The 15,302-nt window shown below is 43.4% G+C and overlaps 1 protein-coding gene across 2 annotated transcripts; it reads right to left on the bottom strand.

Annotated features, from left to right (window-relative positions):
- Positions 1 to 1,649: 1,649 nt before the first annotated feature.
- Positions 1,650 to 15,182, bottom strand: vill (villin-like). Of its 2 annotated transcripts, none has more exons than XM_035526108.1 (20): positions 15,107 to 15,182; positions 11,056 to 11,131; positions 10,857 to 10,931; positions 10,209 to 10,402; positions 9,970 to 10,078; positions 9,414 to 9,524; positions 9,101 to 9,306; positions 8,586 to 8,664; positions 7,686 to 7,784; positions 7,219 to 7,372; positions 6,826 to 6,926; positions 6,587 to 6,724; positions 6,167 to 6,325; positions 5,537 to 5,716; positions 5,102 to 5,247; positions 4,835 to 4,979; positions 3,543 to 3,731; positions 3,326 to 3,394; positions 2,575 to 2,802; positions 1,650 to 2,329 (listed from the first exon to the last, which is right to left on the bottom strand). In XM_035526108.1, the coding sequence occupies exons 1-20, from the start codon at positions 15,139 to 15,141 to the stop codon at positions 2,216 to 2,218; spliced, it is 2,607 nt and encodes an 868-aa protein (XP_035382001.1). In that variant the 5' UTR covers positions 15,142 to 15,182; the 3' UTR covers positions 1,650 to 2,215. The 2 variants fall into 2 exon arrangements, with proteins under 2 accessions (XP_035382001.1, XP_026872007.2); XM_027016206.2 differs by lacking the exon at positions 15,107 to 15,182 and adding an exon at positions 12,862 to 13,030.
- Positions 15,183 to 15,302: the final 120 nt, after the last annotated feature.

The following is a 15,302-nucleotide window of genomic DNA, read 5'->3' as shown; positions in this document are numbered from 1 at the left end:
TTAATGGGAATAGATTATGGTTTGCAGAGTTGTAAAAAAGATATAAAGATACTCTGGTTCTATGTGAAAAGGTGTTTGTGACCTACTCAAATATGGGCTAGCAAGTTTTTTTTTTTTTACAGTCTACTGTGGATAAATTAAACAGAAAATGTACAGGCTAATCAATTAATTATTCTTTTTAAAATTAATTTTTATTCATAAATCATATGCCCTCCAAATCATCTTCAAATCACCCGTTTTATAATAACTAAATATATCATTACATCCTGGAAATAAAGTAAAACAGTAATTTTTCATGGCAGTGCAGTGTTGTACATCTTTGGTGATGTGAGACATTGAATAATATTCAACACTGTTCAACGCTAATTTTATTAGGCTACCAGAGCCCGACTGGTAATCTGGAATCAAAGCCAAAGGAAAGACTCCTTAATACATTTGGAAAATATATCCACATTGTGTCCCAATCAAAACGTAAGTATTGAAATTGATTTAATACTTTCCAAGTTGTCATAAGCATGATTCTCATAGCAGCTTTTGTATTTGTTTCCAAATAAAGTCTTCAGTGGTCGTTATTTGTCATACATCAACATGTAACTTATCTTTTGTGGAAAAAAACTTCCTGATTGGGCGATTAGTAGTACAATTTATTACAGTATAGAAAAGCCAAAATTCCCATTTATGAATTATTATTATGAGTAAGACTATTTTCATATTGTGACAGGCTGCCTTGTTGCTGCCTGTCTTTGCTGAACAGCAACACACGAGTTTTTTTGATAGATGTAATGTGTAAATGTTGGACCCCTTTTAAATGCCTTGGTGATGGGGGTAGGTCAGCTTTGCCTGCACCTGCACTTTTTATTGCTAATTGATGTTTGCCATTGTTAGCATTTTGGTTAGTGTGTTATAGATGTTAGTGCCACGGTGGGCTTCATCCCTGGGGGTGTGGCCCTCATTACCAGTAGACACATGCACTAAGAGGTTCCAGCCTGGCCTTCACCAGATCACATGACTCTTCCACCACTCTAATGCATCACCTGTGCTCAGATAGTAGTGTGTCCAAGTACAAATGACCATCGACTAGCCAGTACTAAGCTCCTGTACTTAACACTGCATGTGTCTACCATATATTACTTATATGTGCATTATTATTATACAGTATTATTTCGTCTTATACGTGTTCTCTTATATCTCTATTTTTAAATATTTTTATTTAATCCAAGTCTAGTTAATCTTTCCTGCTCTGTGTTAATCTATTTGGTGTGTTATATGATCATTTCTGAAGACAACTATGTGTAAGTCTTAGGAAATAAAACTTTAAAAGAAAAAGAATAAAGCTTAGGAAAAAAACTCAAATATGAGCATTTTTCTAAGCATTGAGACAGCCTCATTCCTGATTTAGACCTGATTTAAGATTACAATATTACCCTAAACAAAACACCTTGTTAGATGTGTGGCATATGCATGTGTGCACAGAAAGTGCTTCAGTTTAAACACTAGCCGGCTTCAGTATAAATACTAGTTGGAGTCAATTAGTGTTCCCTGTACGTGTGGGTCACAGCAGACGTGCATCACCCAGGGAGTCAGTGTGCAGAACCCAGTTCGCCCTCAGGATTTTGAATAAAATGTTGATTTATTAGAAATATATTTGCTTCAATTAACAGTCTCTCTTGAACTTGAGCAATATAAGCAGACCTTCTAGCCTCTGTGTAGCAGGTCCTTCTCATCTCTAACTGCACAGCAAAACCAGCACAGCAAACATATATTTTACATAAATATCTTAGTTATTACAGTGCTTATAAAAAGCATTTGACCAAAGATAGAAAATTATATTGATTTAGAAAAAAAAAAAAGAAAAAAAAAACTACATAGATTTAGAAAAGCCACATTGACACCATTTATTCACAGAAAATGAGAACTGGTTAAAATAAAATAAACTTAGGAAGAGTTCATAAATCAATCTTTGGTGTATTTTCAATCACAGCCAGATTAATGTGTCTTTTCTTGCTCTCTACAAGTTTTTCACAATGTTTATTAAATAAGATTTGGTTCAGTACCTAATCAGTACATTAAGTAGAATGAGGTGCATCTATGAAGGAGTACAACAGACACTGGAATGGAGTGGCTGCCATACATGTAGAGAGCAGATTTTCTCTTTTTCCCCCTAAGAGCTGTATATAGCCCTTTAACCCCATTAGGAGAAAGATGCTTCTTTTTCTCAGAAAAGCCCCGCCTTCTTTTTGAGGTCACTCTGGCGCCATTTCGGCAAGCGCTGGAAGTCTTTTCTGGAGCAGCCGAGGAGACTCTCAAAGTCCGCATCCGACAAATATTCCTGAGCCAGCGACGGCATGCGGGGAGGATAGGGCAGAAGAGAGAGAAACATGAGAGGCTGCATGAGAAAGGGAGTGCTTTTGACCTGCGATAGAAGCACACTGACACCGCTTCACCGTAAAGATGTCATCTCTCCGTCACGTCCTAACGCTCAGCAGCCGTATTCCCACAACCCAGCAGCGGATAAAGTGAGGTCACAACTAACGAGGTCACTGCTACTCCAGCCACTCCTGGCTCAGTACCCACCTCACGTTTGTCGGGATCTGCCCCCAGGGGCAGCTCACTCGGAGGCCTGCTGCGCAACACCTCGGGACCCAGCGTGCCAGGCCTTGTACAGCTGGGGCTGTAGGAGGGAGCCAGGGCACTCTGGGATTTGTAGTTCTGAGCAGAGCTGTTGTTGAAGGGTCCTCCCGGGGCAGTGTTGATCGCATCCCCACCTAGTGACTTCCTGCTCAAGGCTGCATCATTCAGATTCTAGAGGGAATATTGTTTGATGCAGTATGAAGTCTGTACATTATGGGCATGACTATAGATTTACATCTCAGATATATTTTCTTTAATCTGTTGTAGCCACATACATACATACATACATACATACATAATATATATATATATATATATATACACATACATATATATACATATATATATATATATATACACACATATATATGTATATATACATATATATATATATATATACACACATATGTATATATATATATATATATATATATATATATATATATATTTTTATTATTTATTTTTTTTTAAATAACTTAATGGTCATTAATTCATTAGGGAAGTTTAGGAACATGCAAAGCATCAGACACATTAAAGGGAGATTTATCATTTAAGATGCTTTTTGTTCTAATCATAAATAAAAGTATTTTAAGCAGACTCCACAGAGACAACAAATTGTAATCTGTAAATATTGCAAGTCACTGTAGTCAAGAGCATCTGCTAAATGCTGTAAATGTAAATATAATTCCCACACCACAGTGATCTGTGAAACAGATGCTGAGTCACCCAATTTATTCTTCATCTCCTCATACGATAGGCCTCCCTGTGAAAAACACAGTACACTCTCTGAGTACGAGTACTTGAAAATGTTTAATGAATAAAATACGTCATTTCAATGATTTACTGATGCTGTTTATAAGTAAATGGCACTGGCCCTCTAGTGGCTCGCTGCGGGTATTGCACCCACTCACACTCCATTTGTGAGGGTCCCAGGCGTCAAACCATCCTGTGAAGGTAGGCGGCTCAACGCCCTGTTTAACTGTGATGATTGGCGTGTCAGCGTCCCGCCCCGCTGGGTGTGTCTTCAGGTACTCTGCAGCACTGCTGTATGTCTCCTGAATCTCGTACTGGTTGGCTGAGTTGCCAATCCACAGGAAGAGCTAAGTGGAACAAGAGGAACATATAAATAGAGTCGGCTGAAAACCTTCCAATAAAATCTCAAGGAAGATAAATCTTTCCTACAGCGGATAGGCAGGTGAAGAATTTGTATTTCTAGAAGTAGCTTTTGGTTTTATTGAGAGCTACAGTACTTATTAACAGATTAAGATGGTTGTCAGCGATCCATTTTCTTTTAAAAATACTTTAAGAAAGACTGAATTTGGACATAGATCATCTGGTCATAGCTCATCTCAGCTGTCACCTCTAATGTATTTTCATAAGATCTCGTCATCTTTCTGTCTCCTGTGTGTAATACGAACACTATACAAGCCGCTGCCAGCCTGCGACGTCACCATGAAGGCATGCAGCTCCACACAGTGAAAACACAGAGAGAGCACAGAAGACAGAGAGAAAACAGGGTGAACAGAGATAACAGAGAGAACACAGGGTGAACACAGAGAGAGAAAACAGGATAAACACAGAGAACAGAGAACACAGGGTGAACACAGAGAGAGTACACAGGGTGAACACAGAGAGAACACAGGGTGTACACAGAGAGGGTACACAGGGTGAACACAGAGAGAACATAGAGAGAACAGAGAACACAGAGAGAACACTGTAGAACACAGAGAGCACAGAACACAGAAAGAACAGAGAGAACAGGGTGAACACAGAAAGAACATAGAACAGAGATAAGACAGAGAGAAAATAGAGGGAACAGAGAGAAGACAGGGTGAACACAGACAGAACACAGTGTGAACACAGAACACAGAGATAGCACAAGGCAAACACAGAGAGAACACGGGGTGAACACTGAGAGAAAACACAGTGTGAACACAGAGACAGCACAGGGCAAATACGATGAACACAGAGAGAACACCGAGAGAACACAGAGAGAGCACAGAAAAAAACAGAGAGCATGAAGAAAACACAGTGAACACAGAGAGAATGCAAAGAGAACACAGAGATCACAGAGTGAACACAGGGCAAACTCAGCTTCAACACGGCAAACACAGTATGAATGCAAAGTGAACACAGGAGGAATGCACAGTAAACGCAGAGCAGTCCCACAGCGCATGCACAGCATGGCGTCACACTGACGCACCTCCTCCCAGGTGTCCAACAGCATGACGTCATCTTCGTCCAGGTCATCCTGAGTGAAATGGGCCACCTCGGTCATGCGGAACTGGCCCGTCTGATTGGAGCACTCAAAGAGGCGGGGACTGTGCAGGGCTGTCTCCTTTTCGAGCCTGGTAGAGGTTAATTCAAATGTGCTTAACGTGACTTTTTCTGTTCCTCACTGTCCCTGTGTGGTGGTATGTAGGGGCTAAGAGATGCATGTAGGCCATGTTTGCTGAGGTCATGCAGGTACCTCTTGTCGTTGGCGTACGGTGCTTTCCCACCCAGAGCCACCCAGAAATGAGGAGGCTCCTGGCCCTCCATAACTATCTGCTTCTCCTGCTTGGAGAGCACATCAGCTACAGTCTTTCCCATTTCACGCTCATCGCCACTGCAACCCTGCGTGCGCAAATAGATGCACAACACACACAAAAACACACACAACAAGAAACGCACACAAGCTCTCAAACAGTCCCAAAGAAAGGCACAGACATGCGCGCGCGCACACACACACACATACAGTCACAAACAAAAAGAAAAACGCAGACATACACACCCACACAGCCTAAAATAAACACTTCGCAGCATTGTCAGAGCGTATGAAATGCAGCATGCACACTGCAGCATGCGCTCATGCTCAGATGATGAGAAGCATGAGAGGAGACCACAGAACAGGCTTGTGACTCACCTTACCGTACCACATGTACGTCAGGTCACCGGTCTTGAGCAGGAACACGTCATTGGAGTTGAGTGAGGAAGCCCTGGCGGGAACCTCCGTAGCCTTGGTGTTAGCCTCGTTGGTCCCTCTCACCTGGAAGAGCCTGGCCGCCGAATCGGGGCTCACGACGCCTGGCTTGCCTGTGCCACCCTTCGAGAGGACCAGCAGGATATTAGAAGAGGAAAACACACAGCTGCTCCTTCACACACAAGCAGACACAAGTCACATGGTTGGGAGACGTTTTACCCGTTTATGAGTTACTTAATTCCATCTTCATTCAGTACATTATTACTGGGATAATGAAAATAAACAGAAAATAGCTGTTTGTTTGCAGGATACCCAAATAAAATAGCTGTAAATTAGCTGTAAAATCTTACTGCTAAGAGGCATGCTGGAGTGACTTGAAAAATGTTGGTACTGCTTTGAAAAAAAATTGTTTAGGTGAGCATAAAATTGTCGTCATGTACATAGCTACAACATGCACAGCTACAAATATTAAGACAGCTCTTCTTGAATATGCATACAAAACAGAGTGAATAAAGGCATTTTTACATCTATATACAGTAGAGCACTAGTATCAGCAGGTAGGGAGAGTGTTACCTCATAGATAATGAGCCTGCCCTTAAAGATGGCCAGGAAGTGACGAGGTTCCTTTCCCATGGTAACCCTGACCTGAACCGGAGCGCCATTGTACCTGTTATCCACATTCACTGCCTGGTATGCACAAGCAGTTATCTCATCCTGGGTGGCATGGCGACCCTGGACAACATGGGTTTAAGTGTGAAGCATTGAATCTGACTGATGGGAGTCTTAACAGCACTGCGAGTGATTGGTTGCTCTGAACTCCACAGAAAAAACATTGAGAAGCTGTCAAGCACTTCTGTTTACACTCGAATCATAAACTTTCATAATCAGCGTAGCCATAAATTTGAATTATTCTGTTGGCTGGATCAAAGCAGCATTGATATGATGAGTCAGCGCAGGGGGGTGTTTGTTTTGGGTCAGTTTCCATCCCCTCACCAGCCACATATAGAGGATGTACTGGGGCTTGGTGGCCTTCTGGTAGGTGTACAGCACGAGGTAACAGTCTCCTCCATAGAACTGCCCGTACGTACTGCGTGGCACCTCCTGAAGCTCCAGGTTCTCTATTCGCCAGATCTGGGTAGGGGAGTGAAAAGAAGCTATAATTTATAACAGGCTCTTTTAAGTGTGTGTGTGTGTGTGTGTGTGTGTGTGTGTGTGTGTGTGTTTCTGCGCACCTGCACTTCCCCAGAAGCATCATCTACCATCCGCTGCTGTGCTGCCAGTTTAGGCTCTGCATGGAGTTCCATGACATCAAACTTCACACGGTCCACCTTTGCTGCAGGACATGCAGGTAGAATTGTTACCTTACATACACAGCACCAGTGTATCTACAGTCAAGTGGGTGTGGGAGGGGTTTACTTATCCTGCCCCTTGTATAGGTGGGTGGGGTTTACCTATCCTGCCCTTGGTGTAGGGGGTGGGGTTTACCTATCCTGCCCCTTGTATAGGTCGGTGGAGTTCACCTATCCCGACCCTGGTCTATCTGGGAGGGGTTTTCCTATCCCGCCCCTGGTCTATCTGGGAGGGGTTTTCCTATCCTGCCCCTGGTGTAGGTGGGAGGGGTTTACCTATCCTGCCCCTGGTGTAGGTGGACCCCAGGCCTCGGGTTTGACCTGGCTCATTCCAGGACTTGAAGAGCTGTTTAAACATGGCAGACTCAGCACCATCACTCATCACTTCTACTGGCGTGGTCGGGGGGTAGTTCTTGGCCTTGATAAAGCCCTGGGAGCATTTGATAAGGATAATGTGATGCATCAGCTGACGTTCTATATGAAGTCATACAGAACATCAGCATGGGTCCAAGATTCGCGTGGGGCTAAAGTCAAGACTAGGCCCATTTAACAGTCATTGCATTTCTTACGCCTTTACGATTGCATTTCAAAGAAAGTCCCTTTCAGTATTTGTCAGGTCTATGGACTAAACAGCATGCACAAGCAAATACACACACGCACAGACACACGCACGTACACAGGACACGCAAACATACATACACACACATGGACACACATACACTCATATACACACACACACTCACCACTGCCCGTTCAAGGGCTGCACGCCTTTCCTCATTAGTAGCTCTCTTTCCTTTCCAAACTGACACAGACACCCCTCCTACATCTACAATGTAGCAGTCCTGAGAGAGAGTGAGAGAGGGAGAGAGAGAAAGAGAAAGAAACAGAGAGAGAGATTTAAGATAAAATAAGATTTTACTTTTAAAAAATCACCAAAAACCACACAAAATTTCATTGTAACCCCAAATATTTTAGTAGTCAGATAATTCATAGCAGAATAAAACTTAAAATCTAACATTGTACAATTCTTCATCAATCTATTAAACACATTTACAATACTGCTGTCAGTCTGGCACTCAAATACTTCCCACTGATCCCCACTGCCATCTTAGATCACCCTGCAATAAAATTCAAAAGTTGACATTGTGCTCTTCTCATATGTGTGTAATTATACCCACAAATAAAGAGTGGTGCTGTTAAAAACACCACCAAACCGATCAAAAATAATTACTAAGAGACTGAGAGAAAGAGCGAGAGAGAGACAAACAGAGAGTGAGAGAGACAGACAGAGACAAACAGAGAGAGAGAGAGAGAGAGGGAGAGAGGGAGAGAGAGAGGGAGAGAGGGAGAGAGAGAGAGAGAGAGAGAGAGGGAGAGAGAGAGAGAGAGAGGGGGAGAGAGAGAGAGAGAGAGAGAGAGAGAGTGGGAGAGAGAGAGAGAGAGAGAGGGAGAGAGGGAGAGAGAGAGGGAGAGAGGGAGAGAGGGAGAGAGAGAGAGAGAGAGAGGGAGAGAGAGAGAGGGAGAGAGGGAGAGAGAGAGAGGGAGAGAGAGAGAGAGAGAGAGAGAGAGAGAGAGAGAGAGAGCTCAGGGACAGTAACACTCTGACAGGACCCAGTGTGTGAGACCCAGACAGCCGCCCTCACCTCTGAATGTAGCAGGCTCTGCGTCAGTGGGCTGGAAGCCACTTCCTGCACCACCAGCTGACCACTGGCATCAGATACTCTGGGAGAATAACGAGCCACTGAGCATAAACATATAATAGCAGCAGAGTGAAGATGCAGAGGATTGAGCGTTGAGATGCACTTAAAACATAAAAAGATTGTAGAAAAACTGTAGAAGAACATGAAAGCAGAAGTTTTAAAGTCAAATTACTTTGTGAGTGTTATCACTAGGTAGCCCGACAGAATGATTTCTTTGGTACATTGTATAGTTTGAATCTGTGCCATTGTGGTGATGGTTGTGGGAATAATTTTCATGGCTAAGCCTAATTCATATTAGTATCACTGCTGTTTTGTGGATCTTCAGCCTAATGTTACTTTCAAAATAGTTTTTAAGTTTGAAAGGTGCAACCAAAGTTCCACCATGAGACAGTCAAAATAACGATATTGGTAATACAGGGATCATCTTAAACTATCACTATGCAGGCTTTGGTACGTACTGGTAAAGTTTGATGTTAGCAGTCTGGTACTGGTCGGGAATGTCATCAGGGACAGCTTCTCTGAGTGGGCCTGTCCTCTGACCCAGCACAGAGTTCATGACCTTCATGAGCTCAGGGGTTGCCTCTTCGCAGTCGCCCTCAACTACTCCAATCTGCACTCTTCCCCCACGCTCTCTGTCTCTGATGTCCTGTGCTAACATGCAGGCCTGCAGCCAGGAGGACACCATTAAAATCTCCAACATGGGCACACAGAAAAGACAGACTCCTAGCAGTGCAAGTAGATCTAGCTGAATGAACCTAGAACTCAGTTCACCTTTAATTTCTCTTTCCTGTTGCTCTGAGGACTATTCCACTGCACAATAGCTTTGCCCATGTCCAACAGGAAGACGTCCCCGGTGTTAAAACTCTTCCAGGATACCTCCACCTAGAGAAGGCCAATCAGAATCAAGCTGAGCTCATCCACTATCCAATCATCATGGGTTATTAGGCACTCCAATGAGCAATGTTCCTGCAAAGCAGCACCTGTAGCAATGTGTAAAATACTGGACAGACTGCTGATGTTTTCATTAGTCACAGGCCACCACAATAAGGCAGCTGTCTACAATTTACACATAGGTAGCTATGGGGTAGGAAAACACAAACAGCAAAATATAGAGAGCTTCATAATGAACTAATAAGCTTTGGTCCCATGGCAAAGGAGAGGATTTTTGCTCAAGCAATCTCCCACATGGATATTGGTGCTAACTAGTTCCGCTGCCATTTATGTTTCCTAGAATTGTTCATGAATTTCTCTGTTGTATCAGCGTAGGAACAAGCGTGGTATAATGGTGTAAAGCCTTAGCACAAGACTAGCAGTGGCTTCCCCTCACCTCCCTGGCCGTGACATTCTTGCTGCCTTTGACATGCAGCAGACGGAGGATGTTGTACACATTGGTGTCAACGTGCTTGAACCCCGAGGCCACACCTCCTTTCTTGTATCTGAGGATGAACACAAGATCGCGGACGTTATACGGGAGTATGTTTGTCTCTGGTGCTGTACTCGTCTGTGCCGTTTGTCCTGCCCCCTTGCCAAGCTCTACCCCCTGCCCCACCGCCCGGTTCCACTCACATGAGGCCACTTTTGAAGTAGCCCTTGAACTTGGGAGACTCGTATCCCTGCACTTCGCGGTGCTGCACTGGGCTGCCACCCAGATACTCGTCCAGCTGGGTGACATAGATGGCAGCCGCACCCTGTTCGTCCTGGGAGGAGTGTGTGCCTATCCAGTAGTGGATGTTCATGGACTGCGAGGTGTCACAACTGCCCTAAGATTTACAATACAAACAGAGTCTTGCATTACTGTCTCCATGAGGGCTATCCATTGTGTATTATCAAAAGTTAACTTCCGTCAGAAATTTTATAGTTTTTTTTCCCAAATAGGAGCTACATTTAAGACAAATACATACCTGCAGGGACTAGTCAAATGTCCCCACAACATCCAAATACTCCTAATTTCCTGTGATCATGTGCACTTCATTGAGAAACTAAATACAGTAGTTACTCATGTGCACATACAAATGTTTTAAATAAGATCCTGAGATGTTAAAGACAGTAGGATGTCTCTAACTCTGTCTCTAACTGAAATGGCATTTTGAAGGCATGTAGTTTTGTTTTTGTGTCACAGGGCTCACCCCAACCCCGAGCCTACTGGACACACCCCGGTCCCGAGCCCATACACAGCAGGCTCACCCCAGCCTCGAGCGTGACATGTCTACTCACATGCAGGACAATATAGCAATCTCCCTCGAAGAAGTTTCCAAAGGCCACCTCTGGCACAGGAACCATCTTCATATTCTTGTGTGAAACATAGATACAACAAATACAAGCAAAATACGTCACCTGCACTAAGAAGGTAGCACTGAACCAAGCTGAAAATGCCAGCGTGTAACAAGCTGATGGGAGAGACCAGTTCTCTTACATTGATGGTCCATATCTGCAGACCAGGCTTGTAGCAGATGCCTTTAAATTCGTCCAGAACTTTCTCCGTCATCCTTCTGGAGCGTGAGAGGAGAGGTCAGGGTTCAAATTGTAAGATGGAGGATGAAACATTATACCATGACCCATAATCAAACAAATCCTACATAAACATTCTCAGTAGCTGGAGGATTAGTCATTTTTAAAAATAACTGCTGTGTTTTTCCTAAAATATTATTTTCAGTACAATTAGAGGACGGTAAAACCATTTCATAAATACAGGGACATGTCAAAGCAAACACTGGTAGGACAAATTCGTGACAGGCAATATTTCAGTCAACTACCTGATGAATGTAACCTGAAGCAGGAGACCATCCAGGAATGGCTTTCTCTATGCTAAAAGAGGGCGCTTCCGCTAACGTCTAGCCTCCAGAAAATGTGCAGGAGACTGTATAAACATTTCCGCTCTCGCCAAAACTCCAACTAGGTGGCAGGCCCACTGACTGCTGGCTACCAGCGGAGCAGGTGCAGGGGTTGTAAGAGGCTGGGTGTGGTAACGCTCCACCCTGCACCTACCGCAGGATGCGGCAGACACCACCCCAAGTTCAAACCCTTCTAGCAGCTATTCACTGCTTACTCAGACTGAACAAAGGCTCAGATTAATAAGTGAATAATTGGCAGTGCAGAGATTTACTGGGTGAAATACCTTTCCAATGTGTGTGTTTTATTCTGTTATAGCAATGCAGACAGCAGGGTGTAGTGTAGCTCATCCTGTTTCATGAATGAATCCCAAAACCGAGGCCATATATTACACAACCAAAAGTTTTTCAAATGTTATTTAAGTCAACATCCAATCACAGAAAAATGCTGCTCCTCCATAACTACACTAACTCAATTTGAATATAACAATACTAATAATAATTTTCAACAATATGGACTGTTACAGAATAATATTACAGAATAATATTATTAATATGAATTATTAATAACAGAATTATTAATAACAGAATAACATTCAATTATTTATATGTTTAGTATATTATTATATAATAGCACCACCCTAATCTGGCATAAGATTAAGCATCATAATTCTGAGTCAACCCTGTACCTTAGAAGGCTGCATGAACAAACAGGTGACTGGCTAAGTCACAATAGTCCCAAGGTAAAGATTGCAGAGTGCTTTCTGGTATGCTGTGATCTTCTGTGTACATCTCATCCAGAAAGACTGGTTTGCCCTTCAATCCACACTACATATTGACTCAGCTCTTAACAATAGGCTGCATTTACAAGCATTTGCACAAGGTTTAATGAATTACACGGCTTAGTTTCATATAACACGCACACATATACACTCATGCATACACAAACACGCACACACACAAAACAGAAGTACTTATGTATTAGCTCAACTACAAGAACATCAGGCCACTTCTAAAAGCTCTACAGATTAAACAATAAAAAAACAAAAACAAATATCTTGCACAGGGATCTAAAGGCATAAAAAATGTATCTATATTATTACTTAAACAAAACATCGGTACAATTTGGGTACAGAAGATGAATGAAACATTATTATTCAAAATACTGATATAGCATCAGGCCTAACTAATCAAACAGCATTGTTTGGCAGTTCTTGATAAATACTTGACAAATCTGAAAACGATCTTAACATTGTACGTACATCAGTCAGTGTGAAATAAGAAAAATACAAAGATGCATTTAACGAGGCATCTTTCTTCCCTGATTAGTCCTACGCTGGGCCACAGAGCAGTGGGAGCCCGTGTCTGCTGGAATACAACAAGATCCTTACCTGTTAAAGCTGGTAGATATGCTGCCTGTGTTTCTCTGTGTATGTGAGTTTATGACTGAGTATGTGCAGTGACTGTTTCCCTCTCTGAGTCAGTGTGTAAATCTGGGTGTGTTTCTGTCCATCTCCACCCAGGTGAGAACACACCTGCACACGCTGCTCCAACGCAGTAGAGCTCCGTGTCACTTCGCAGACTATAGTCTTAAAATAATGAAAACAGGCATTTATAAAACCCTAATGATTAAAGCTCTAATAAGTAAAACAATTGGTATAAACAGGAATGGGCAGCAAAATGCATGCGTGTTGCTGTGTCATGCACAGGACAGGGAAGATCATGGCAAGTCAACGCATGAAAGCACTGTTTACAAAACCCTTGCATGAATGGGAATTCCACCTCCCCCATGACACTTCCTAACCTGCTGCATTCCCGCGTGCTCCAAACAAAGCGCACGGCTCTGGATGGATTCATCGGACTGTCAACTGGGATGGTGATCAAAGCCCCATTAATCTCTCCTCCTCAAACAGCTGGGTGGACTGAAGACAGACTCCGGGACTGAAACCAGAGCACTCCCATGCCAACCTGCCCGTCAGACACTAACTAGCACTGGGAAGTGAGCGGCAAAACGATGCCTGATTAAAGCTCAAAGTCTTTCCCCACACGCTGGAATGGCTACACAGAAGACTGGGGAGATCGAGGGGTGGGAGGAGTGTGTTTATGCGCACACACAACTCACCTACCACTGTGAGGGGACATCTAGAGATGTAGGAAGGGAGGAATGGAATACTGATGAAGCAATTCTATGGACGGCCATAATTATGCTGGCAAAGGGAATTTTGCAAAGGACTTGTGTGTTACTGCAGCGAAGAGAAGCGGTAAGTCAGGACTGAGGGGCGAGGGTGAGAAGCAGTGGTGAGAGGGCTGGGCGTGGCTTAGTGAAGAACATCACCCAATGGTGAGAGAGCTGGGCTGGGTGTGGCTTAGAGGAGAACATCACCCAATGGTGAGAGAGCTGGGCTGGGTGTGGCTTAGAGGAGAACATCACCCAATGGTGAGAGAGCTGGGCTGGGTGTGGCTTAGAGGAGAACATCACCCAATGGTGAGAGAGCTGGGCTGGGTGTGGCTTAGAGGAGAACATCACCCAATGGTGAGAGAGCTGGGCTGGGTGTGGCTTAGAGGAAAACATCACCCAATGGTGAGAGAGCTGGGCTGGGTAAAACAGTATTCTGCCAAGCCAACAATGTTAAATGAATCCCACTGAATAGCACAGAGCACTTCACCTCTTAACATGTAGCAACAGGCAACACAGTCAGGGAATTAAGCAAATGGGCTATAACGTTGAGCAATAAGGAGGCGGACGCGTGTGCTGAGAGGAGCGAGATTTAATAGGGGCAAATCCATAATCAGGGTCATTAAGGCAGTCCAGGGTCACAGAGCCGACATGGAGAGTACTGGGAAACATTACAAAACAAAAACACGAAGGCTAACTAGGGAAGCAGGCTAGGAACTAAGGCTAGGGAACACTCAGGACTGGGAAACACGAAGGCTAAGATAAACACAAAGACACGGAGCACAAAGAAACAACCCTCAAACATTAATTCAAACCATGAAACAATGAAACAGCGAAACCAACAAACAAAGAAAAAATGAAGAGCTATGACCAAGGCACACAGCAGGGTTTAAATACATGAACTAGAAACCAGGGAGAGGTGTACGCAATCACTGTGAGAACAAAACGAAACTATGGAACGGAACAAAACACAAGACATGGAAAACACGGAACATGGAAGTGACTGATCGTGACATGGGCATATTGCTCCACACCTCTGCCTTTTGATAAGGGACGAGCTTTTGTTCTGTGGAAAAGCCTCAGGTATGCACCAAGGCACCATCTAAAGATAGACCATGTTCATACAGAGAACCTCACAGCAGACAACTCCAGTTCCTTTTCCAAAAAACCTTTAAACACAGACCTTTGTAGAAACAAGCCAGTTGGAACAAACATCAAACAAACACCCTCCATATGAAAATGGAATAATGTCTAAGAAGTCAAAGCTGAATCAAGCACTCTGCTGTACTGCCAGAGCTGTTTTTCATTTCACAAGAACAAACAAGGTGTCTGATTAACTACTTCACTGACTATTAGGTTGTGGCACAGTGGGGTAAGTTTACAGCTTTATAAAGCAGAGGCAGGTATATAATTAAAGGCTGTCCTGCTGGACTGGTTCTGGACAACAGGAGTTTCCTTACCTTTGGTTTTCTTGTCCTGAAGCATGTGGGAACATCAGTAGTAAAGCCCACTGATCTGCTTTTAATGAGTTACTAGTTAATTTCTGCTAGTTTGTCTTGAGAATGTTTTCTAAAAGAAGCAGGGTGGGTGCTGGAAAGAGACAGGCTTAAAGTTCATGTTAACAAACTATAATTAACTGCATGGATAGAGGTGTGT

Source organism: Electrophorus electricus, chromosome 5 (genome assembly GCF_013358815.1).
Source record: "Electrophorus electricus isolate fEleEle1 chromosome 5, fEleEle1.pri, whole genome shotgun sequence".
In the NCBI taxonomy this organism is placed as follows: domain Eukaryota; kingdom Metazoa; phylum Chordata; class Actinopteri; order Gymnotiformes; family Gymnotidae; genus Electrophorus; species Electrophorus electricus.
The sequence above is the reverse complement of the archived record's forward strand: the minus strand, read 5'-3'. Positions and strand labels throughout refer to the sequence as shown.